The following is a 26,641-nucleotide window of genomic DNA, read 5'->3' on the forward strand; positions in this document are numbered from 1 at the left end:
TTGTGTGTCAGCACTGAACCTGATATTTCTGTGTGAGGGGGCAAAACACAATGGCAGGGCAAGATACTTTAAGAAGGATTACTGTAATTACCCGAGTAGGGTCAGAATGAGTGAGCACTATGACAATAAGCAAAGACCCCACAGCTGCAGCTTGTTCCTGTCCATGAATTTCCTTATTGCAGCGTTACAATGATTGTTTTTGTGCATCCAAAGATGCAGAAGTGTCCTGTAAGTGGACTGAGCTTGTGCCATGAGGGTTCTTAGAGCCTGGTACGTGCTGGATGCCTTTATGCACACACTTGGGGTTTGTGTGACTGATGCCCATGGAGCATATCCTGAGAGGGTAGAGCCTAATATACAACATGGAGGTTCTCTGTAGCAGGTGGCAAGCTGAATTCACCAGCTATCTAGTCTGTTTTTCATGTCGAGATTTCTCGATATCTAGCTTATTCGATGTATATTCAGCTTTTGAGCTTTTAAAAAGATAAAGAGACAGGCCACGAATAAGGCATTTAACAAGCTATAATCTTGCTTAATTGTTCAGTCATCAATCTTCAAAGTATAAAATCTAGGGCAAGATACTACCAATGTTGATAGGTCTCGTCAGACCTATCATCTGATTTTGCCATTGCTCAAGCCCCTATAAGATCTCGCACACTAGAACTATTCTATTGAATTGATGTTTCATTTTTAAAGAACTCTACGAAATGACCCCTTCATCATTTAAACATAGGGGCATTTTCCCCGAAATGCAGCATACAGAATAGATCACAATTCTCTGGATAGGATGTGACCCAGGGATTCGTAAACTACTAAAGAATAACTTCCTCCCTTGGCATATCAGCATTATACTAGTCTTTTTGATTGCTTTTGTACCGTGGCATATAATTGGATATCCAACTCCCTTTGCACTTCCACAGTTTTCTTGATCCTAAAGACTCATATCTTCCATGCTTAAGTTTATTTGCTACAGCTTTTCACCACTCATTTATTCGATGTCTGTTATACCTTATAGATTTTCACAATTAACTGTATCTTCTAATTCATGTCACCCTCAAAACTGGATATATAACTTCATCCTATTCATCCAAGTCATTGATATACATCGTAAAAAGCTGATGCCGCATGACGGAACCTCAAGGAACATTCACTTTCCATTTCTCATTACAGCCATCCAAGTGTGTCACTGAGTCAAAGGACCTACTAACACAAGGTGGAAACAAATCTTTACATTGGACTCGTGTGATCAGGTTCAGATGAAGGTCCAAATGCATTTCAGAGTAGGGCAGCCTGCCGTTAAGTCATGTCCAGGTCCCAGACTTAAAAATCCACCTACCAACTGTTACACGCAGTCCTACGTTGGTCTTAGAAGTTATTTTTAGATGTTCACTCCTTCAATCTTCCAAACCATCTCTAAGCAAACTGCATGGTGTTACTCATGCAAAAATTCACTCATGCAACATAATGCAACAGTAACACCATATGGTGTTTCATTGCTCTAGTTTCTCTGGTTGTAATCATACCAGGCTCCTTTTCCAGGATTTTGATGGGAAACTTTATGCCTGTGGAAACCAGAATGTTTCTGCTGTGAGTCAGATTATGAAAAGGTCTCATTTGTTTTATTCCGGTAGCAGCTCGCTTTTACATACGAGCGTTGGCATTTTAGATCCTTTGGGACCAAATGTCACAATCGATACATTTTTAAATAACAGGACTTATGCTTAGCATCATGCTCTCTAACTTATCATATTAGCCAAAAAGAAGAAAAATGCAATTTTTTGCTATTCACAAAACCTGAAAGACTTGAACATTAAATTGGTTTACTTCAAGTGATGGAGGTAGAAAAGCTTTACACTTTATAAATATTAAACACAGCAGCTTTCTTCCTTCTCTCTCCATCAGTTAACTTAGCATTTCTAGTAGGATTGTGATGTGACCTTTAATGTATTTGATTTTGTAAATCCCTCATTTTATATCTCTATGCTAAATATTTGATTGGCACCCAATAAAACTCCTGCCCAACTTCTGCATAACACAACAGCACGTAAAGATAATGACAAAAAAAACCTCTTTCATATCATTTAAATACAGATTTAATCAAACACTTTCAAAATAATATTAGCCTACTGTGTGCTTGCTCCTCAACACCTACTGTTGGGTGAATTGACGAGTGTGATCAGTTCCTGTGAAATAAACTTGGTTTGCTCAATGTTGGCACAATAATGCTGCAATTTCACTGCTCTATCTGAATTAGTTCCAATAGGCCACTTGCAACTGTAAATGAAAATTAAATCTATTTTGTTCCAGTTTTCAGGAGCATTCTATGTCAAACAACTGCAAATTAAAGGCTACCACTTACTTAGGCCAGTATTCTATCAATTGTAGCATAGCAGAAGGTGATTCTACTGACCATACTGAATAAACAGATAGATCTTTACTCCCCATCAATCTTTTTACTGGCAAAATCAACAGGTGCACATTCCCTGGAACTGCAAAGTCACCTCATATATCTCAATCACATTCAATGCACGTCTATTGGGTTATTTTTTTCCCTTGGAGGCTCATATAAATGTGTCTGTACAAATTTATTAAAAGATTCTTAACAGCAACCTGGTAGTCCATCCCTGCTCCACGAGAGTTAGCAATTCCAGACTTCCCATTCCAATCACTGAATCTCTCTGCTTCTGCTTCTGTCTGTAAATTCCAACTTCAATTTCAGCCCTTAATCTTACTTTAATCAGTAAAACTTGCTCACTCCGCTAGCCAAAGCTCAATTCCTATTGACACCTACCATCAGACCAAAGTAAATCACAAATCCCACTGTCCAGTGAATTACAGGGCCACCCTATATAATACTTACATCCAAAAATGAATCATGATATCAGAAGCTCTCACAGATTTATTTATAATGCTGCATTTTGAACATGCTCGCTTTCTCAGCATCCAAGCAAACCTCAGCAAATCTGGAGGATCTCACTCATCTGGAGAATAAATCTGTTGCTCCTACAGACATCCACTTCATTTAAATTTGTAGACGTGACTTTAGTAAACATGATCACCCGAATAGCAAAAACCTGCCAAATCTCACAGTAGAAACACGCTCCATGAGTAACATAATATTGCAGCTTCCAAATTGATTGTTTCTGAAAGACTCCATCCTCACTTCCATTGAATTAATCCCAAGGAGAATTTTGATAAACCGTTTTTAAGGTACACTGGAATAATTAATAAATGGAAAGTTCCCCATACAACCGCAAGCATTTCTGACTATTGCATTTCACTTCAGCATAACCAGTTTCTCAGCAGAAAAAGCACAGAGTGTACATAATACTCACGATAGGGATATTGTCATGTGGAATCTTTGTCGCAGGCCATGAAACATCACAAATGACTTTGGTGGAAAAGATCGAGCTGTCACTTCACAATATGGCTTCTCATATCCTCCTGAAGGGCAATTACACTTGAATCCACCTGCTGGGAGGTTCGTGCAAGTTCCGCCATTTCTGCACACACCTGGAGAGCAGTGCCCAGATTGACTGTCCACTTCACAATGATCACCTGACCAGGGTTAAAGTGTAAATGTCAATGGAAGCACATCACAGATATAATTCCTTCCACTCAGTCAAAATCCAGCTTCTCATAAGCATAATGAAAGGCAAAACATTACTGTGTATATCGATCAATGTCTCTTGCTAAAAAAGATGATGTGGCATGGCAGCAATTTGAGAATAACAACAATTAGCAGATTGTTTCAAAAGTGGAAGTTTGCAACATTCTCACAGCAACAAAGAAAGAAACAATGCTGAGAAGATTTAAAAATGTGTCCAGATCAGTCCAAAAATCAAACCAATATCCTAAAACTGGATGCACCCATAGAAGATTCTGATAGCCTTCTCATCCCATATTTGGAGATTGAAGTTTTTATAGATATCCGATTCCAAAGATCTCTACTAAACAAAATTACTTGGAAATATGATTAAAATAATTTTATTTCTTTATTTTTATTTACACAAAAACTTTCATAATTGGCTCATTGCAGCATAATACTGTCATTCTGTCCATTATTTGGATCAGCTGTTTCAAAGAACTATAAAACTAAAACCATTCTGCTGCTCTCAATGCAATGATTATTGATGATACACACAGATGTATTAAAGACCAGATTTCCACTATTGAGGTGGATCGCTCAAGTGTACGATGGAATCAGGCCCACCCCTGAAGCAGTGGACCCTTTAAACAGTTTCCAGACTGACCAAGAGCCTCTATGCACAGCCCTGCACCAGTAGGGCCACCAAGCTTACTCAGGCTGCACTGCAGGTAACAAAGACTCACATTGCTGAGGAATATCCACTGGCTAAACATGAAGCTGGACATAAATAATTCCATCCACCCTTAAGAAGGCTGTTATTTGGCTCTGTAGCTTTGCACACACTATATTAATCAATAAATAACCCTCAATCATTCCTCATACCCTCATGTCAACTCATGGCACTTATGTTCATTTGCCTTGTATATAATTTGTGTATATTTTTACATCTGTGAACCCTGTAGTTACAACAGCATATATGAAACTGCTTAGAAAGTACCTTTTCATAATATTGATTTTATTTAAAAAACTACTGCTACAATCCAAAATTAGCAATCAACTAGAATTCTCAGACATTAATATCAGAATCTACCGGCACTTATAAGCCAAGCCTAATCACTCGCTGACAGCTCACATTCCCTCGAACATTGTTGACACAGAATGTCTCTGGGGAGAAGACTGATAGCTTTATGATGTTATAATGTGCCATTTTTCTGCGATCATTTTTGTCAAAAGCTCAATAATTTCTCTACAGTGAAAGGGATGTGAGGCAATCTAGAATGGAAGTTCACTGTTTGAGGATAAGGGATAGGTAAGCAGAAGGTTGGAAGAACACATCAAGCCAGGCAACATCAGGAGGTGGAGAGATCAACGTTGTGGGTAAACCCTTCTCCAGGACTGATAAGGATAAGGGATAGCAGATTTGAAACAGGGATGAGAAGTTACTTCTCTCAAAGGGTTATGAATCTGAAATTCACCACTCCATAAAGCAGTGAATGCTGGGATACTGAGTAAATTTGATTATTTGTAATTAAAATGGATTACAGGGTTATGGAGAATGGGCAGGAAAGTGGAGTTGAGGCTACCCTGACTGCATTCAATGGTGTGCAACTCAAGGTGCTGAATTGCCCATTCCTGCTCCTAGTTCTTATGTTCTGTTGTGTGTGTAAAGGGTTATAACTTAGGTTATTGATGCTTTAAAAGTCTAGTTTAAAAACAACAATCTCACAAGGTTATAGCAACTGACATTTTTAAAGAAAATTATGAATGGGTTTTTTTACAAAGTTCCACATCTTAAGATGTTGCCACCATGTGATTCAGTGATTCTGTATAAAGTGGATCCTGGGTTAATGGGGACTGAAGTGCCATGTGTTAGCCTAGAGGATGAGAGAGGCCCTGGAAGGATTGGGATACAGGAGTTAATATGGACAGGGCATAATAGACATATTCAGACCTTTCCTTTAAACAGATTTGTGAATCCAGACTGCAACTCATGACTCTTCCAAAGGGTCTATTAACCATGTCATGAAGCAGCTGGTCTGCCTGCAGAAGAAATTGAGAGGGGGATTAGGAGATGAAAATGTGTTGCTGGTTAAAGCACAGCAGGTCAGGCAGCATCCAAGGAACAGGAAATTCGACGTTTCAGGCCAGAGCCCTTCATCAGGAATGAGGAGAGGGTGCCAGGCAGGCTAAGATAAAAGGTAAGGGATTAGGAAATGCCTACTTTCATAATAATGCCAGCCAGATTGGGAGTGGAGGGTATGGGGCTTGCCTACTACACGTTTATTCCATGCCACCCAATATTTGGAGCATTGGGAATGGAGTGGGAGTCCCAATGCAGGGCCTGCATGAGATTGTAAATGACTCTGTGTGCTTATGGCTCTGCAAAATCCAGCACAATTCTTACAGAATTCTGAAGAAACTGAATTATCAATAAGCAAAACAACAGTTCCAAAAACAATTCAGCATGAATTGCTGGATAATTCAGTTCTCTTTCCTAGAAAGGATAATAATCTTTAAGCCACCTTAATATCAGTCTTTGATGTATAAAAATGAAGAGTGAAATGAATACTGTAAACCAATATTATCTATAATTCTCTTAAACTTTTATTATTTTCAAAAGGGCCATAGCACATTCTAACAATTAAATTTATTTTTGTTGGGGAGAGGTACTCATGGAGATGTTAAGTACTAAGATTAAGTCCTTAAGGCTAAGTGCTTAACATCAACTGACAGTAGTCACTGATTTTAGCAGTTTCAAGTTGTGCTGTGGTCAAGTTCACTTTTGAGTGGATTTTCTCAATGAGCAGATAGATTTTTCCTTCATTTAAAATGGGAATGAATTGTCAAACAAAGTGACCTATTCATGTCATATGCAGGTTGAGTGTCAAGTTTTGGAAGAAAAACCCAGCAAATCAAGATGGAATGTTCAACAGTAAACATTGAACAACTTTAGAATTTTTGATTTCTCCACTCAAAAGCATGAATTTATCCCCATGGATGAAATAAATGAACAATCATCAGAGGGAAAAAAAATTGCCTATAGGGAATGTGTTTTCTTCTCAGATAATTTAAATTTGCTGGTAACAGAAATTTGCCTTACTTATGAAGGTTAATTTCTAATTTATATGCTGTCAGTAAATATACACCGTTTTTGAAAAAGCATTTTATGTTTTTTCTAGACCATGTGAGTTGTAAATAATGCATGCTATGTCAGTTTATTGGACATTAGTGACTGTTATGAACAGTGGGACTTTTATATGGTTACTTCTATTAGCAAGGGGACATTAAATAATGTTACTTTATAATAGATTGCCTTAGTGAAAGTTCAGCGTAGTTTGTCAATAATTGATGGAATCAGAAGCAATATATTATATCAGATAACATTATTAGCAGAGGGCAATGGAACAATGAAGTTAACTTTTAAGCTAGTTTCAAATGATATTCACACGATTGGGACTAGTATCTCCTGTCTCTGATGACAGTCCAAGTAAAATAATATTGAGTGGGTTAAATAAGTTTGTGAGTACAGGCAAACCCACAGAATAATGGTGCCATTAAAACCACATTAAATATTGCCAAGAACAAAAATTCCACTGCACCATTCTTGCTGGAAGAATACATATCAACATTTGCACATTCCCAACATGTGATTTTGTGTCTGTGGACATAAAATCATGAGCTGGTATTGAGTAATTTCCAAAAAATTCCTCCAGGGAACAATACCATTAAATTTTATCACAAAAGTGGCAAACTCATTCAACATGTAGCTGCTTGATAAAATGACCAAATCGGAAATATTTAAAACCAACTAAAGTAAGGGCAGTTTTTTTTAAAGTAGCCACGTGTTAGAGGTGGTGACTTCCTGGCACTCACATCTGTATGGAAGACATTAATTTTAAGTGATATTACCTTAGCAAGGGATATGCTACAGGAGGTGAGATACATCAAACAGGATAATAATGAGGTAAAATGTGGTAGAACAGAACAGCATGCCAAGAACTGTATAAGACAGTTTTATTTTTTCCCTATTATGATTTCACCATGAATAAAGCAACAATAGACAACAGACCTTATGTTAACATGGAGTTTGTAACCAGCATTGTTACTTCCTGCTTTAGCAACCACAACATAATCACTATTAAAATCACATTCTTCGGAGTATGTTATTCCGAGTCATCCCACAGCAAAAGAGGAGTGTCATATCAAACAAAAGTAAATTTCAATCATTTCCGATTTCATGGGATTTCAGTTTTAGAGAAAGGTTTTGCACAAATACACAGGGCCTGGTGGTGTGGTGGTGATGCAGGGGTTGGGGGGATGGGGTGTGAAGTACAGGAAGATGACACACTGTTACCGTTTCAATCTAGACTGGTAACTATTTTAAAATATTCAAAATGCCAGTTTCTTACTGAAAGTATGAAGCCACAAGCCACCACATTTTGAAGATTTTTTTTACTGTACAAAAAAATCAAACAAAATGAACACTAAACACTTATGTCTCATTTTCAGTATTTAGTATCATTTCATGCCTTTAACAGACATGGTCATGACATCATCACTATATCATATCGCCCGAGGGTATAAAGACCTCATTCTACATCTTGCTGTGGGATCATCTGAAGAATATTCTAACTTAATAGCTCAAGATTAGCATACTTATATGCCTGAGGAATACAATTTTTGCATACAATTGTTAGTTGTAAAAAATATCTATTGCAGTCTTCAACACCATGATATCCATGTCCATGTTTTTTGTGTAATGGGAGATAACAAAGACAATGTGCTAGCCACCACTATCAACATCCTCAGGTACGGTCTGTCCCACGAGCAGACAGACTCACCAAAGGTGACAGCAGTGTGGTGTATAGTCAGGAAGGAGTTACACTGGCAGTACTTAATATCAACTTTGAACCCCATGAAATCTCATGGCATCAGGTCAGTGAGAGGCAAAAAAGCCTGTTGATTACAACCTACCAAACACCTTCCACTGACAAATCAACAGCATTCCAATGTTGAGCAATACTTAGAGCAAGCACTGAGAGTGGTGATATCACAGAACATACTCTGGTGAAGGGCTTCAATATCCATCACCAAATATGACTCATTTGCGCCACAGAGTTGGCCAAGTCTTAAAGGATGTAGCTACTACGCTGGGTCTGCAGCAACTGGTGAAGGAATCAACAAGAGGAAAAAAATATAACTGACCTTATCCTCACCAGATGTGAGGATATTGCATCCATGGCAGTATCAATAGGAATCTCCACCACACAATCTGTGTGGAGATGAGGTCCTATCTTCACACTGAGGATACACCTAATTGTGTTTTGTGGCAATACTACTGTACTATGGAACAGACTTCAAATAGATTTAACAACTCAAAATTGGACATCCATAAGGCACTGTGGTCATCGACAGCATATTTGTATTCAACCACAATCTGTAATCTCATGACCTGGCATATCCACCACTCTAACAAGATCATCATGTCGGGTGATCAACCTTGGTTCAATGAAGGAATACGATGTCAGAAGCAGCACCAAACAGGCTAAAAAATATGGTGCCAACTTGGTGCAATATAACACAGGACTACTTGCATGCCAAAACAGAGGAAGACAGGGCCAAGCAACCCCACAAACATTATATCTAAATTCAGTTGTCAATGGTGATGGGCAATCAAGCCATTAAATTTGAGGCACATCAAATATTCCCATGCTAAACGATGGGGGAGTCCAACACATCAGTGCAAAAGACAAAACCAAAGCATTTATATTTGTCTTCGGCAAGGTGTGTCGAGTGGATAATCCATAGCAGCCATCTCCTGAGGACGCCCCCCCCCCCCCTCACAGATGCCAGACCTCATCACATGGAGCAAATTGAATTGGTTATCAAGCATCAATCAAAAGTTATAGATACTGCAAAGTTTTATGGGTCCTTACAGCATTCTAGAAATTGTACCAAAAACATATGTTCCAGAACCAGCTCTGGCCTAGCCAAGCTCTTCCATTACAGCTACAACATTGACATCTACCCAACAAAGTGATAAATTGTCCATACATCTTACATATCAAAAACAAACCCAAACCAACCAATTCCCACTCTAAATCCACACTCAAAGTGATGGAAAGGATCATCAACAATCTTTTTAAACACTACTTACTCAGCAACAAACCACTCACTAATGTTTGGGTTTTGCAAAGGCCACTCAGTTTCTGACCATGCTACTTCCTTAGTCCAAACATTGATAAAAGAGCTAGACTTCAGATGTGAGGTAAGGGTGAGTGTTCCTGACATCAAAGCTACATGTCATCAAGGAGCTCTCATAAAACTGAAAAATAGGAGGACTCTTCAATGCATGGAATCAAACCAGCTAAACAGGCACCAATTGTTGGAGGTCAGCCATCTCAGCTCCAGGTCATCACTGCAGGAATTCTTCAGGGTGGAGTTCTAATCCCTAGCACGCTCGACTGCTTCATCAATGACCTGCCCTCTATTCGGAGATTAAAAGTAGGAACGCTCACTAATAAGTGGATAGTGTTCAATACCATTCATGACCCCTCAGACACTGATGCAGCTCATGTCCATTGGGAGCAAGACCATTCAACACCCAGGCTTGGCCTAATAAGTGGAAAACAATATTCATGCCACACAAATGCCAGGCAATGACCATCTCCATAAGCCCGTATGATACAGGACAGAATTTGGCCATTTGGCACACAGAGTCTGTTCTGCCATTTGATCATGGCTGATATGTTTCTCAGCCTCATTCTTCTGCCTTCTCCTCATAACCTTTGATCCTCTTACTAATCAGACATCTCTCTCTGTCTTAAATGCACTCAGTGACTTGGCCTCCACAATTTTCTGTGGTAATAAATTCCACAGATTCACCACTACCTGACCAAAGAAAACCTAGAGCCTTCAACCGGTGGCGGCACAGTGGCTCAATGGTTAGCACTGCTGCCTCACAGAACCAGGGATCTCGGTTCAATTTCCACCTCAGGCGACTGTCTGTGTGGAGTTTGTACATTCTCCCAGTGTCTGTGTGGGTTTCCTCTGGGTTCTCCGATTTCCTCCCACAATCACAAAAGATGTGCAAGGTAGGTGAATTGACTATGCTAAATTGCCCATAGTGTTAGATATATTAGTCAGGGGTAAATGTAGGGGAATGTGTCTGGGTGGGATGCTCTTCGGAAGATCGGTGTGGACCTGTTGGGCCGAAGTGTCTGTTTCCATACTGTAGGAAATCTAATCCAAAAACTGCCCCTCACAGAACAAGCCCTTCATCCCAGAATTACATGTAAACCTCCTCTGGACCCCCTCCCAAGTCAGCAAATCCTTCCTTAAATATGGGACCCAAAACTATTCATAATATTCCAAATGTGGTATGGCCAGAGCCTCAGCAGTATATCCCTGCTTTTGTATCTTAACCCTCCAAAATGAATGCTAACACTGCATTTGCTTTCTTAATTGCCAAATAAACTGCATGCTAAACTTGATAGAATCCTTAACTAAGGTTTACAAATCTCTTTGTGCTTCAGATTTCTAAAACCTTTCCCCATTTAAAAAATAATCTATACTTCTGTTCTTCTTACCAAAGTGCATAACCTCACACTTTCCCACACTATTATATCTGTCACTTCTCTGCCCACTGTCCTAGACTGTCCAAGCCCTTCTGTGGCCTCCCAGTCTCCTCAACACTGCCTGTTCCTCCATCTAGTTTGTCATCTGCAAACTTAGCAACTATGCCCTCAGGTTCTTCATCCAGATTGTTAATATATAATGTATCTCCAACAAGAGAGAACCTAAATATCGACACTTGACCTTCAAGGACATTGGAAGAATCACTAATTCTCCAACTAACAACATCTTGGGGATTAGCACTCACCATAAATTGTACAGGACCAGCTATATAGATAATGTAACTAAAAGCACAGATCAGAGACAGGGAATTCTGTGGCATATAACTCACCTCTCAACTCCCCAGTGAATACACAAGGCACAAATCAGGAGTCCGATGGAATACAATACACTTGCCTAGATGGGTGCAGCTTCAGTAACACTCAAGCAGCTTGCCACCATGTAGCACTAAGCAGTCAGCTTGATTGGCACCCATCCAGCACTTTCCATATTCACTACATTCACCGCTGATGTATAGTGGCAGCAGCAGTGCACTTCAGTTAACTCCAAGCGTCCTCAAGCAACACATTTCAAATCCACAACATCAACTACTAGGACAAGGAGGGCATTATACAGAGGAATATCACCATCTACAAGTTCTCCTCACACTATTCTGACGAATAACTATACTGCAGTTTCTTCAGTGCTGATCAGTCAAAATCCTGGAATTTTCACCCTTACAGCAGTGTGTGTGTCCTACATCCCAAATGATTGGCTCAAACTGGCAGTTGAAAATGTGTTGCTGGTCAAAGCACAGCAGGCCAGGCAGCATCTCAGGAATAGAGAATTCGACGTTTCGAGCATAAGCCCTTCATCCTGATGAAGGGTTTATGCTCGAAACGTCGAATTCTCTATTCCTGAGATGCTGCCTGGCCTGCTGAGCTTTGACCAGCAACACATTTTCGGCAGTGATCTCCAGCATCTGCAGACCTCATTTTTTACTCAAACTGGCAGTTCACTACTACTGCTCAAGTGCAGTGAGGGATCCGCAATAGATGCTAGCTTAATGAGCATACATAATATGAATCAGTAAAATAGATACTGGCAATCTGAAATAAAACAGAAAAAGAAAAAGAACCTCATAACCTTTAGCTGCTTCTGGGGAGCCAGAAGACATTAACATTTCAGGTCAGTGACAGTTTTGATGAACAGTCATCGATGTAAACTAGGTTTCTCTCACCACAGGTGCTGCTAGATCTGAATATTTACAGCGTTTCCTGTTTTTACTTCAAAATAGATGAAAGAATGGAATATACGAATGCTGTACATCAGAACACACACAGAGGTAACATGCAATATTGTACCCTGGCACCGTTTCAAAATAGTATGTATAATGTAAATATTTAACAGACCAGAATTAAGTCAAACTTGCTAAGTTCAAGAATATTATAAGTTCATATGATTATGATGACAGAAGTTGAACTGTTTGTTCCTAAGTTACAAACGATCTCATACTAAAAAAGTGAACTGAAAAGGAAAGACATCCCAACAGCATGGGTTCTTCATCTCATACCTGTAAATAAAAAGTGCTGTAAGTATACAGTATTCTTGCAACCACCAGAAAATATCTTGGCATAACATTTGTGATTGTTATCTGATCCTGCCCACCATGTCATTTTTGCTTTTGTTATCCTTTCATCCACTTCAAGAGCAATTTTCAAATTATACTAAGTAATTTTAACCTTGTCAAAACAGCTGTAAATTCTAAACTACATACATTATTAAAAATGGATCATTTATAGAAAGGTTTCTGATACTTTAAAAAACATAAAGATAGTATTCTCTCAAGTTGTAATTTCAGAATCTAATTCGATTACTGTGTTATTTCTTATGTAAAACAATTAACTGTCCTGAATAAATTGAAGCATTTTATGTATCTCAACAGTTACAGTTACTTATTTTTTCAAAGATCTACAAATTATTTGAATGACACACCGAGCCATTCATGTGATTTAAATCTTTTTCGACCCTCTATCCTGAGAGTCAATGACAATATTATCTTGTCATTGTCAAATAGCTGCTTACACAAGTTATAAAATATTCAAATTATGAGAGTGCAATAAAGCAGAAATATCTCTACTTCAAAATATCATGAAATCTAGGGAAGTAAAGAGAAGAGCATGGATTGTTAAGAACAAATGGATAAGACATTATTGGTTGAAATCTAATCTAATCTAATCACATGGTATTTACAATCTACTGTCTGGATTGATGAAATCACTTTGCACTGTTGCTGGATGTCAAGACAGTCTAAACTGCAAACTAATAGCTGAGAGAATATGTTGCAAGAGGGTGGACATAAGCTCCTGACAATACCTTAAGAATCTCCATCTATTATTCTTAGATAGTTATTAAGATGCTTAAAATCATGCCCAATACAGAATTTTCCAGTTTTCACATCCTCTCCTCCCACCCCAAGCTAGCAGCTCTTGATGAGATGTGGTTCTCACTGGAGTATTCATTTCTCAACAGAACTTGAACTGTTCAATACTGTACAGTATCTGAGCCAAACCAGAAACTATTCTTACGTGCCCTCTACATTTCCAACAGGAAGTATCAAATAGAGGGAGTGTAATGAAAGTTCACCAGACTTCTTCCCAGGAAGGTTCCATAAACATAAAATTGGGTAAACTGTACCTGCATTCTGCAGAGTTTTAAAGAATGTGAGATGATCTCATTGGAACTTACAAAATACTCAAAGGAATAAGAGAGCGTTGATGTCATGAAAGTGAATATAATCTGTCTACCAATCTGTTCAAAGATAAGTACCCTACTGCAATGACATAGGTTTAATGTTGCATATCGTGGGCTGTGATTGTAGCTCCCTTGTAACCCCTTCCAAAATTCTTTAATCTTCAGCTGAAAGCCACACATTTTGTTCACAGTTTTCCTTTTCCTCCAGTTCCTCTCCAAGGTATTTAGGGGTTTCCTCTTCATTTGCATCTTTTCTTTGATTCAGTTCTTAATTTATTCTCTGGTGCCATCACTGGGGGGGATGAACTGGCTATGTTTTATTCATCAATAAAACACAACGCTCTACACATTCTTTCCAACGCCTCGTATTCTCTGTGCTTCAAAAGCTTCAGGTTAATGTCTGTAAACCCCATCCCCAACATACAATTACAGAGTTTAAAGATGTGTAGTGTTTCAAAACAAAGCTCGAACTTTGAAATAGTCAGATTTCTTCAGTTAAACCCTTAACCTTTTAGAACCATAGGCTTTCATCTTGAATAAAAGTTGTTAGTCTGTTGACGATTTGATAAGACTGTCATCAACAGTATGCTGTAGCTGTCTTAGAAATTTGCTGCCACACGCAAATACGGTTTTTCACATTTGAGGTTTTTTTCGAAAGTTAATGAATGACATTCAGCAAAGCAACAATACATTTTGATATTTGGACGGGGAGAGGGAGAGGGCAGTCTCAAGTTTGTTTTCAGATCTTATTTATATAAAAAAAATCACAATCATTAGAAACAAACAGGAAATTAAAATGTGCCAATTCAGAGTTATGCTTTAAATCCTCAATGGATTACAAAATGACGTATGAACACAGCATGAAAAAACTAACTGGGACAGTATGTTTACTTTGGAAACAGTTCAGCAAAGGTTCATTCAGTTGGTGCCTGGGATGAAGACGTTATCTTTTGAATATGTTAAAGTTTAGAACAATAAGAAGTGATCTTAATGAAATGTACAAGATTCTCAGGGGACTTGACAGGGTAGATGCTGCCAGGATGCTTCCCCTTGTGGACAATTGTCGAATTAGGGAACAAAATTTAAAAATAAGAAGTGGCCCATTTAGAGATAAAGAGGACGAATTACTTGTCTCAACATGGTCTCAAGATTTTGAACTGAAACTTAGATCGTCAAATATATTCAACATGGAGTTAAACAGATTTTTGACCAAACGGCAAGTCAAGAAACAGGCAGAAATGTGGAATTAAATCCACAATCAGATCAGCCACTGTTTTACTGAATTTTTGAGTGAAATGAACTACTGTTCTCCCTATTCCATATGATTCTATATTGCACTGTTTTAATTCTGCAAAATATTCCAAAATCAAAGAGTGGTGCTGGAAAAGTACAGCTGGTCAGGCAGCATCTGAGGAGGAGAATCGACGCTTCGAGCGTAAGCTCTTCATTGTTCCTTTTCCAGCACCACACGTTTTGACTCTGATCTCCAGCATCTGCAGTCCTCACTTTCTCTAAATACTCCAGAGCACTTCTCAATAATTCATTATTTTTGAAGTACTACTGTTGTTGTTTAGACCAAAGCACAAATCAATTTGCATGCAGCAAATTTTCATATTTTCAAAAGTCAGTTATTTGGGCATGTTGTTGTTTTCTGAAAATAAAATGTTGGCCTGAACTCCAAAAGAATTCCCTACTCTTATACAAAAAATACGATGGCACCTCCAGTACCTATCTGAACAACCAGACTTCGGAGTTATCCAAAAAGACAACACTTGCCGCAATGCATCACCAACCTAAAATGGATTCAAGTGTCAGCTTCCAACATGTGCTCAAGTCCTGAATGGAACTTAAACATTGCTAAAAGGAGGCAAGACATTAAAGATTTTGTATCCAGAATTAGGATGCAAAAAATAAACACGAACATTTTATACAGCATGAGAAGAGGGTGCTGATTGGTTGTACCATCACTGAAATGGAGATACAGCAAGACCAATTACCTACTGGCAGATTTCCCTACTTGAATTTCCAGTCTTGATAGCGAAAATCCATTTCTCAAATATACTTGCTTCACTTATCCAGAATCTAAAGCTGTAACACACTGGTAGATAACAAAGCCACAAAGAAGCATAAGAAATTTTCCAGGGACCATTTATTCTGCCATGATCTTCTGAAAAGAGCAGACTGTGTTTTTTGAAACCTTCTCCTACTTTGCCTAGTCATTCTTCATGTTGTGAGCACAACTCAAAACATAAAGGTTTTGCTAGGCTATTTTGTTGTAGGTGCCACAGCACCAAATGTAAATATGTCTGTGTCAAAAGTTCCAGTCAATTCACACTTTCCAAAAGAGAAACAAGGATATACAGGCTAAAAGAGCAATCAAAGAAATTTGTAGCCTTTACAATCAACTGAATTCTACAGTCAACCTGGCCATAACAGATAACTCAACACTAATTATGGAAGCCAATACACAATTAAATATCCCACCATGATGTGTATTTAAATACGGAGTCAACCAGTGGATCCTGGTCCTGCCACGTGCTTCATTGAATAGTGCTATTATTTGCTGTACTGAGAGGTCACTGATCTGAAACTTTTCACAGATGCTGCCTGATCTACTGAACACTTTCCAATGTCTTCATTCCTATTTTAGCTAACCAGCATTTACAATACTTTCTTGTTTTAAGGAATTATTGTCTCATATCTGATACTGAGAACTCTTTAGAGGGAAACTCCCTCCTCTCACCTGAGATAAGGAAGTCATTCTGTGGAATCATGTGAAACAGATAGTTGCATGATGGGAAAACTGGCCACCCATGGTTGAAACACAATACAAGTTAAGGTTATAGCAAAGGTCAAAGCATTAAAGGCTTTTGCCCGAAACGTCGATTTTGCTGCTCATTGGATGCTGCCTGAACTGCTGTGCTCTTCCAGCACCACTGATCCATTACTAACCTCAGCAGGACATGATGCAGGCTAAGTTCACGCAAATTCTTTAACCTTGGTAAACCTCGTCTGAGCTTGATTAGTTGGCTCCACATAAATTTTGGAATACTAACTAAGCATAAATAAGGACATTCCACAAAATTATCTGAATACCCACCAAGGACTAGATTAAGGGATGACACCAGTGACACAAGGTTTGGGAAGTCAATATTATAAACATCTGAAGTAATAACACAGATCATAATTTAATGTACCGGTCTACTGGATGACAAAACTCTAGTGATAATTATTGATAGCTATTGATAAGTTTTAAGCATCAAGATTAAGTATAAAGATTCCTGCTCTTCTCTCTGAAAGCATGAACTTGTGAGAGCAACTCCCTCTCTCTTTCAAGTTTAACCATCTGCATGCAGTTCTGTTGTCAATACAGACTGATTGTTTGTTGGAACAAGCTGTGCTGAATGTTTTTGTTGACTTTGGTTAGCTCTCACGGTCTCACAGTCATGTGGCTATTTTTAAATCCACTTCTGCAATTCCCTTTATCTAACTGCGATGAATTTCTTCAAAACAAAAATCTGCAATGGGCTGTACTGTATTGTGCAGTACAACTTAAAAATGCAATCTTGGACTCGAAATGATACTTGCAGGAGATTAAAATCATTATCTTGCTAAATTCCTAATATACAAAGCTGAACCATGTAAAGCACATGAGGGAACTCAGTCACATGTTAAGCATTAAGCAGCTGGCCAATCCTTAAAAATTGTAGCCTGTGCTGCTATTACCTATACAAGATCCAAGAGGCACCTATGCAAGCTGCAGTTTCTAATGAATACAGGCCTACACATAATAGGCAAACTTCCAACTCCACAGATGCTAAAGTTAGTTGCATTCATAAGTGTCAATCCACCTAACTGGTGACCAGCCTCATATGAAGAACCAAGTCCTGTTGATAAACCTTTATAATCAATTCTAGAATTGAGTGATATGGTAAATCAGACATATTTGTTTTATTTTTAGATCTAAATTTCAATCCAGTCCATGTTGATATGCTGTTCTATAAAAGTTTGATATTAAATTCATTTATGTGGCCTCCATAACAGTCCCTTGTGGCTATGGGCTCATAGACCAACACTCTAACTTGAAAGACCACAAAAGTTGCTGCTACAAGAAATTGATAGATTCACACAAATGCAGTAGAGTGTTTGCTGAAATTTGCATAATTTTGGACAAGAGTAGCTTTGCTGTAGCATTTTACAGTAGCATACCTCAATTTTAATAGAAGTGGTCTACTTCCCTATGATGAGCAAAATAAGTCATTTAATAAACAAAGGAACATTATCTCCACAAAATATATTCTATTTTGGAAGTAGAGATGCTATGCAAGATGATTTATATAGTTAAAATGAACCTTGGAAAAAATTGTGAGAAGTCGAAATCAAGACTCCTAGTGAGAATGTGTATACAGTATAAACAGGCAGGGAAAGAGTTCTGGATTTTGTGAAACAAGAGGTTCAGCTGAGCATGACTCAGATCAGATAAAAACGTAAAGTTAACAATGGGGTGCTGGAGGCAAGGGTAATGGGTTGACAAGGTGGAAAAGCATTCATTATGTAGAGCCATTTAACAAGATGAGATAGCATTCAGTATGTGATGTCAGTTTAACAAGGTGAAAAGTATTCATTATATGAAGTCAGTTATTTATTGTGTAACAGCAGATGGCTTAATCTTTACTACTAACACTTGTTGATTGTAACGATCATCCAGTCAATATGTATGTTGCCTCATCTGGATGCTCCTCCCTGTAAAATGACTATATAGTTCATTGAGAAACTGTTGTTCTAGAGAAAACCGTGAACTCACGTATCTGTGCACATGGGTGATCGTTCTCTCTCCCTCCTGGGCCCGGAATAAAGATGAATGAGATAAAATCACACTGTGACTCTGAGCATTTTGCTTTGACTGATGAGGAGGAAGCGGGACAACACTGGGGCAGATATGTGACCCACTGAGCTCTGCCTGCTAATCAGAGGTTGGTAGGATTTGCAATCAGTACTGCCACTGTGCAGGCTGTGAATTCTGCTAGAATGATAAACTCCTCCCATACATAAGTTTAACACAGCACTTTTTCAGTGTTATTCCTGTAGAAATGAACCTGAGCTTTTTGTGTGCATGCTTCTGTCCAATATTGTTACTTTTAACTGTTTCTAACTTTGTCCCCAACATCCCTTTACACCTCAACACCAGATAGGCTTCATTTTTCTGAAGTGTAGGTGGCCTCCTTATCAAAATGTATCACCTCACATTTGCATATCCTAATACTCATTTAGTATTAACACACACACACACACAACCATTTTAATAATGCTTTCTTGTATTTTGACACAGCCTTCCTCAGTGTTAATTTTTTAAAAATTTCTAGGCCAAATGCATAGGATAGCGAGCATGATCAAAAAGTCTGAAGATCATAAATCTCAAACTCAACGATTTCAGTTTGCAAATACTGTCAAAGCATTGTCAAATGTCAATACATTTCTAAAGCACTATTTTCATCTGATGCTGAAAGCTTATATACTAAATACATTGTGCTGATTACGTGTACACACACACACACACAAAATGACCTGATTATTTACTCATAAGGAGAGAATTATTTTTCATGCCTCCTGTTTGTATAAGATCAAATGGAAGGGAATAAGACAGAAAATTTTGTACAACAAACAACAATGAGCTTTTACTGACAGGAAAAAAAATGCAAATCACCCCAAAATGGACATGTAATAAAACAATATTTCGGTGAAATTAAAATTTCTGATACCACAAATGCGCTTAAAAACCAAAGCCAAACATGAAATTACATATCAGATCTCGTGGAAGACAGAAAGATGTATATCAACGGCAAGACTCCCCTCTGACTTCCTTTCAGAGCATTCAGGCATATTAATAGTACTGTTCCATACAAATTCAGATGACAACTTTCATTCCGCTACTGAATATAGGATGGGATACTATCAATGGAAATAGGGACTGCCATCGACTTGTGAATGCACAAATTTCAGCATCGTGATGCTGGATTGTGAACCAATGACAATATGCCAGCAAATGCAGAAACCAATAGCCCACCTGTCATTTTGAAAAGACTCACTGACAGACAATCGATTATGCTTAAAAAGCCAGTTGACCAGAATATGATGCTGCCCTCACGATAATACAGTTATGGATGGAAGACGGATGAGAGTGGATAGTCCACTGACTCTGATGAAAAATTAGGAAAGAGGGAGGGGTTGGCAGACACTGGGGGTGAGGGGAACCCAAGCCCCATGATAGCACCTTACCCACTTTGTGCCTCCACCCTAGCCTTCAAAACTTCAATTCACGTACCCCTCTTAGCTCTCCTTAGGGTGTTTCATCCACCCTCAATCAAAAATCCTGGACTTACGCCCCCATCCAATATCCAAGCTTCTTTGTCCAGTAGTGCCCATTACAAGTTCCTGGGACTGCAAGAGCTATTAACCAATCATACTAAGCTCATTAAAACAATCTACAGCAGCAGCAATAAAGTTGGTAAGCTTGTGACTGATCCTTTTTAGCAGGCAAGCACATCCATGGTCATGGATTCGAGGTAAATTACCAGCTTAATTAACATAATTCAGCAGCAGTTCCAAGCTTTACATGGACCCATAATTACAGCTTGAATAAATTACAAGTAATTCTGTCACGAAAAACAAGTGGGTTTCCCATTTAAAAAAAATGATTAAAAGGTGTTGCTCATGCAGTAACTCACTTCCTACTTCCACAAAGCCTGTCGCCATCTACAAATCAAAAGTCAGGTGTATGACAGAACATCTCCACTTGCCTGGACGACTGGTGCTCCAAAAAACAAGTATGACACTATCCAGGAGAAAGCAACCCTCTCCGTTGAAGATCCACTCCAATATAACATTCCCTTCACCGTGGCGGCAGCAATCCATGCTGCAATGCCAACCTTTAGCAGCTTGTGGCTCATGCAGTTTAGACCATCAACAGTGCTTTAGTGAGAAGAATTTGTGTCTTAATCGAAATGCAGTTTATTGCACGATAGCAATCAGGTTCAAATTACATTAAGAAGATGGACATTATTACTAAGGTTGGACCTTGGATATAAATCTTCACAAAATCTTTACAAAATCCGATGTTGGGTTCTGCCTTTTCTCCATCTCAGTTCAAATTATATCGTCAGGTTAGGTGGAGATTAATGCAATCTCCAACATGCACATTCCCTCTAACATTTCAGAACTGTAACGATATTTAAATCTCTGCCCAGGCTTCTTGTACCCCCAAAGTTAACATTTTCGCATCAGTGCATATAATTGCACTTACCACTTCTCCAAATTGGAGTTCACAAATTTAGGGATTCTAAGGGTTTCATCATTTTTCAAGAACATACTTTCATCAAACTTAGAAAATTAGTTGGTTCATGGCTCGAGAACTGTTGACCTTGACTCCGTTCTTGATACACTGTAGTCTGTAAAGATTCTGTACAATGGAAGATCTTTTATTTCTTGGATGTCTTTCGCTGAGGACATCAGTTTGGCTAAACCAGATATTCGTGATAACCTCATTCCTGATGAAGGGCTCTGGCCCGAAACGTCAAATTTCCTGTTCCTTGGATGCTGCCTAACCTGCTGTGCTTTAACCAGCAACACATTTTCAGCTGTGATCTCCAGCATCTGCAGACCTCACTTTTTAAACCAGATATTCGGCCCATTACCCAATCTGGAGAACACTTAATCTCCCGAATTTATGTCACAAAACAACTGTAATTGACCATAACATCTAGAGAGCCTTTGATCTCATGAATTCCCTTCGTGGAAGATTGCTGTTTTATTGAGAGAGATATTTTCTTTTTGTAATATCCTGAATTTCTCATTTGTCAATTTCTCCTCAATAGCATTCTTAACCTGAGGACATTAGACTCAGTATTGGCTCCCTCCTCCCAGAGTGGACAACTCATCTTCAATCTGTTTAAGCAAATATTTAATCTGCCAATACATTGGAGCTGTAAGTTGTCAACACTCTACTTCAACTTGTTGATTAGATAGAACATCCTTAATAGTCCTAGCTAGTATTCTTACTGGTGAAGTCAGCATGTTTATATCCTCAGTCATGTTACTTGAAGATTGCTATTGATTTAGCTGGTACTGCTAATTCCTCCTTGCAAAATGAAGATTTTAAATAGTTCCCTTGAACTTCTGTCATTTCATTATCTGATGTCAAATCCAAACTTGCTGTGAAATTTTGTTCAGTTAAAAATTGATCAACAAGCTCAAGTAGATTGTCTTTTTTTCCTCATTTGCATCTTCTCACAAACTTTGCTTGATTTTGTCATCTAAATTTCCTTTCGTGAGGGCAGGACTCAAATATTTCTGCAAACCATCTGTAGTCCTAGATTTTCATCTGACAGTATGAAATAATTCTCTTGTGTCAGTGTAGGTAATTACAATTAATTCTTTCTTCTTTTTATGTTTCACATGAATCTAGGAAGCTCAACGAAATCTTCCACCAGTTGCCCCTTGACCAGTAGTTCTCAGATTAGTCTTCAGACAGATTTGGCATAAAGTTGGGTCTCTCTTGACTAGTTTGGTATCAATGGTAACTAGTTAAATACCTTGAAAAATGTTGAGGTAAAGACAGACAGCATACTGCCTCAAGGCTGCAGTTCAGTCATTCTGCATTATATATACATTCTTTACTCTTACATTATTTGCATTGTAGAGTTGCTTATAGCATACCTTTAATCTTGAGAACAATTTCACCTGGTCCATGTGGTTCCATATCTGTAGTAGCTGAAATTTCTGTTGTTCACCCATTGTGAATGATACAATTAGACAGTGACACTCACCCGGTATAAAGCTGAAAATTAATTAGGTATTCACTGACATAAACAAATTCTGTCCAACTGGATGTATCACTAATTTACTCTAGGAATGCACTGAGTATTTTTTCAAATGTAGGCGGCTCCACATTAGCATCTTTGAGTAACTATTGGATCTTTGCTATTAGAGTCGTAGAGATGTACAGCATGGAAACAGATCCTTCGGTCCAACACGTCCATGCTGCTCAGATACCCCAACCCAATCTAGTCTCACCTGCCAGCATCCGGCCCATATCCCTCCAAACCCTTCCTGTTCATATATCCATCCAAATGCCTCTTAAATGTTGCAATTGTACCAGCCTCCACCGCATCCTCTGGCAGCTCATTCCATACCCATACCACCCTCTGTGCGAAAAAGTTGCCCCTTAGGTCTCTTTTATATCTTTCCCCTCTCACCCTATACCTATGCCTTCTAGTTCTGGACTCCCCGACCCCAGAGAAAAGACATTACCTATTTACCCAATCCTTGCCCCTCATAATGTTGCAAATCTCTATAAGGTCACTCTTCAGCCTCCGACGTTCTAGAGAAAACAGCCCCAGCTGGTTCAGCTTCTCCTCTCTGTAACATTATTATGCATCAAAACACCTCCTGAAAGTGATCCATAGATTTCCATAGCATTCTCTTAAAATTTGGGAATTTTTTATGCTAGTGACACTTTCATGTTAAACAGTGATGACACTGACTCTCAATATCTACTGAAAGGTCTATTTTTGTTACACGTGTCACGATGGTTTATATAACTCTAGTACCGAATGGATACTGTTACTCTACTCTGATAAGATTGCCCTTCTCTCAAGACATTTCTTAGCAAGCTGCCACTGTATATTAACTCAACCTTGACAATAACTAGTCAATATACACCATCTTAAATAGGCCCACTTACTGCCTAAATGGTCATTAACGGTCTACAAAGTCAAATACATGTCAGTAAAAGACAGACTAGGTTATGGGGGAAAAGGGAGGAAAATGGATTTGAAGATCATTGGATCAGCTATGATCTCATGAATGGCAGAGCAGACGTGATGAGCTGAATGGCCCAGTTCTGCTACTGTGCTTATGGTCTTGAGCATAATCATACATTTGTCAATGGAAACTTAAGCAGAAATGCTTCCTATAATCAAGGAAAATGTCAGCTTTTAACCAAATCCCAATAATTTCATTACTGAGAACTGACTTAACTGTGTAGAATATACTTCCATGCTGACTCTTCTAACACAGAAACCATTATGGTTCTTCTGATTATAAATCTCTACCCATCCACAACCAGATATTTATCAAGCACCTTTTCAAAATTATTAACAAGACAGTGTCAACTGCTGATCAGGTCTGGTGCAAATAATCACTTCGTTCTGAAGGGAAATAAAATGTTTTCAATCTCTCATCTTGCTCGAGGGTTGTTAGTTTTAAAATTCATCTCCACAGGCTAATCAAATTACCTGTCTGTATAAACATCGTATTTGTCTCTCAGCATTTTTAAAATTGCTGACAGAGACTGTGCTGGAGCATGCAGAGCTGCATATGTGCGTAGAGTGTGTGTCAGATGTGTGCAGAATAGGACTTCAGGTCAGCCACCAGACCCATTACCACCTCTGGGAAATCTTGCTGGAATCAGTTATGCAGTGGAAGCAGCTACGCACCTAGTAACAGGAAGCCTATTAATGGCAAGTAACTGGCCAGCCGGAGATGTCACCAGGATGCGTAAGGAAATATGTAACGAGAAAGGCTATTTGGGTCTCCAGGCACACACCTTTCACAAACCCATTTATCCTATTTCAGACTACTGTTGCAAGCCCACATCCTTGGTTAATAACATGCAGCGGTAGGATTTGCAAATAGCTTTGTCTGCGAAATTAAATACAGCTGACTTTTACCCATTTCACACAACACTCAATTTCCAGTCAAACTTTGTACCAGTGTTAGAATTTCCTGAATATCTGCAATTACTTAAATTTCAATAATTTGATACATCATGTACTTTCTTAAAGTTAAGCTGTTTCAGTTAAGCTTTTGGCCATGTACAAAATAGGTTGTGCAGGTTTGCTGTTTATGGAAATGCATTTCATAAGTCCTATTGTAATTGCTATAACAGTTAAAACTCAAAGAGAAACCAAAATGAAATCAGTGGAACGTTTGAGAAGGAAGACGAGAAACAAAAGGGATGTGAGGTAGCACAAATGGCATACTTTGCACCGTTTTGTGTCACGTCCCACCCATGTTTACAGCAAAAGGTATGCATTCTTGGCAGTGATCACGTACAATTGACTACATACCCTTTAGGTCAACATAGGGCTGACTATGCAGCTATGACACTTGTTATAAAAACACTAGTAATAAAAACACTAGTAGCTAACATGCTGCATTGAACTGGCATTACAGTGGAATTAATGGTCAGCTTCAGCATTAAGGGCAGTCTCTTTGGGCCTACAACATGCTTGTACTGTGGGTGTGGATAGTGTCTGGAAGTAGCTGGGGTATTTTTGTTAATGCCTCAATGTGCATCACTTCCACATTATCAGACATCACACAGAGGGTTTAGAAGGCTGTGCCAATCAATCACTATCTGTTTGTTAAAAGCAATTTGGTTGAGTGTTGGTCTACTACAAAACACAGTACTTTCTTTGTGATCAGTCTTGCTTGACCATTGAACACCACAGAATTTCATTTCTGATTTCACCAAAATGTTACTATTTTGTTTTAACTTTGTTATTTTATTTACAGTTCTGAGAGTGAGAGATGGGTGGCACCGTGATTCAGTGGTTAGCTGCCTCAAAGCAGTGTGGACCCATGTTCAATTCCTCGGGCAACTATCCCTACGTCTGCATAGGTTTTCTCCGGTTGCTCTGGTTTCCTCCCACAGTCCAAAGGTGTGCAGGTTTAGTGGACTGTCCATGTTAAATTGCCTGTAGTGTCCAGAGTGTGCTGATTAGGTGGATTAGCCATCTGAAATGTAGGGTTACAGGTGTGGGGTGGGTCTGCATTTGGAGGATCAGTATAGGACTCGATAGGCCAAATGGCTTGCTTCCATTCTGTAGGGATTCTATGATTTTAAGACATCATGAATGCCCACCCAACAGTGCAGTTCACAACCTGCAGCCATTGTGCTGCTTCCTCAAAACAGCAAACATTACCAGTTAAGCTTGCAGTAAAACCAGTGAACATCTTAATTTTACAGTTTTAATTTTTTTTGTTTTGCTGATGCCAGCTAAACGTTGTGCAGCAGTCCCCTCTCTCTAAGAGGAAGCACTTGATGAAGCATTCCTTTGTGACCGGTTTGCCTACTCCCACAGCTAACTGTCACCATTTGAAAAGAGGATGTGATCATGTACATTATAGAATCATAAAAGCCCTACAATGTGGAAGCAGGCCATTCAATCTATGGAGTTCACATCGTCCCTCCGAACAGCATCCCACCCAGACCCACCCCTTACCCTACACCCGTAATTGTACATTTCCCATGGGTGGTGCACCTAAGTTGCACATCCCTGGTCACTATGGGCATTTTCATATGATCATGCCACCCAAACTGCACATTCTTGAACAATGGAGCACCCAGAAGAAACTCCACACAGACAGACAATCTCCCAAGGAAGGTATTGTGAGACAGCAGTACTCCCTACTGAGCCACCATGCTGCCCCATGGCTGTTAATTTCGACTAACTGTCACATTACATTGAATACAAGAGCAAGTAGATTATGGTAGAGTTATATATAATGTTAGGTGTGCCACAGGTGGAGTAGTGGGTAGTTTGGGCCATCACAGTCAGTGATCTGATTTCACTAGAGAGGGTGCAGAATATTCACCAGGAAGTTGCCTGGCTGGAGCAATTC

General features: G+C 38.9%; 1 protein-coding gene across 1 annotated transcript in view; it reads right to left on the reverse strand.

Moving 5' to 3' along the window:
* Positions 1 to 26,641, reverse strand: part of celsr3 (cadherin, EGF LAG seven-pass G-type receptor 3) — a 255,555-nt gene that overhangs the window by 191,672 nt on the left and 37,242 nt on the right. Inside the window, 1 exon segment of the mRNA XM_060835417.1 lies at positions 3,336 to 3,558. Within this exon segment, the coding sequence (XP_060691400.1) occupies positions 3,336 to 3,558 (223 nt within the window).

Source organism: Hemiscyllium ocellatum, chromosome 14 (genome assembly GCF_020745735.1).
Source record: "Hemiscyllium ocellatum isolate sHemOce1 chromosome 14, sHemOce1.pat.X.cur, whole genome shotgun sequence".
Lineage (NCBI taxonomy): Eukaryota > Metazoa > Chordata > Chondrichthyes > Orectolobiformes > Hemiscylliidae > Hemiscyllium > Hemiscyllium ocellatum.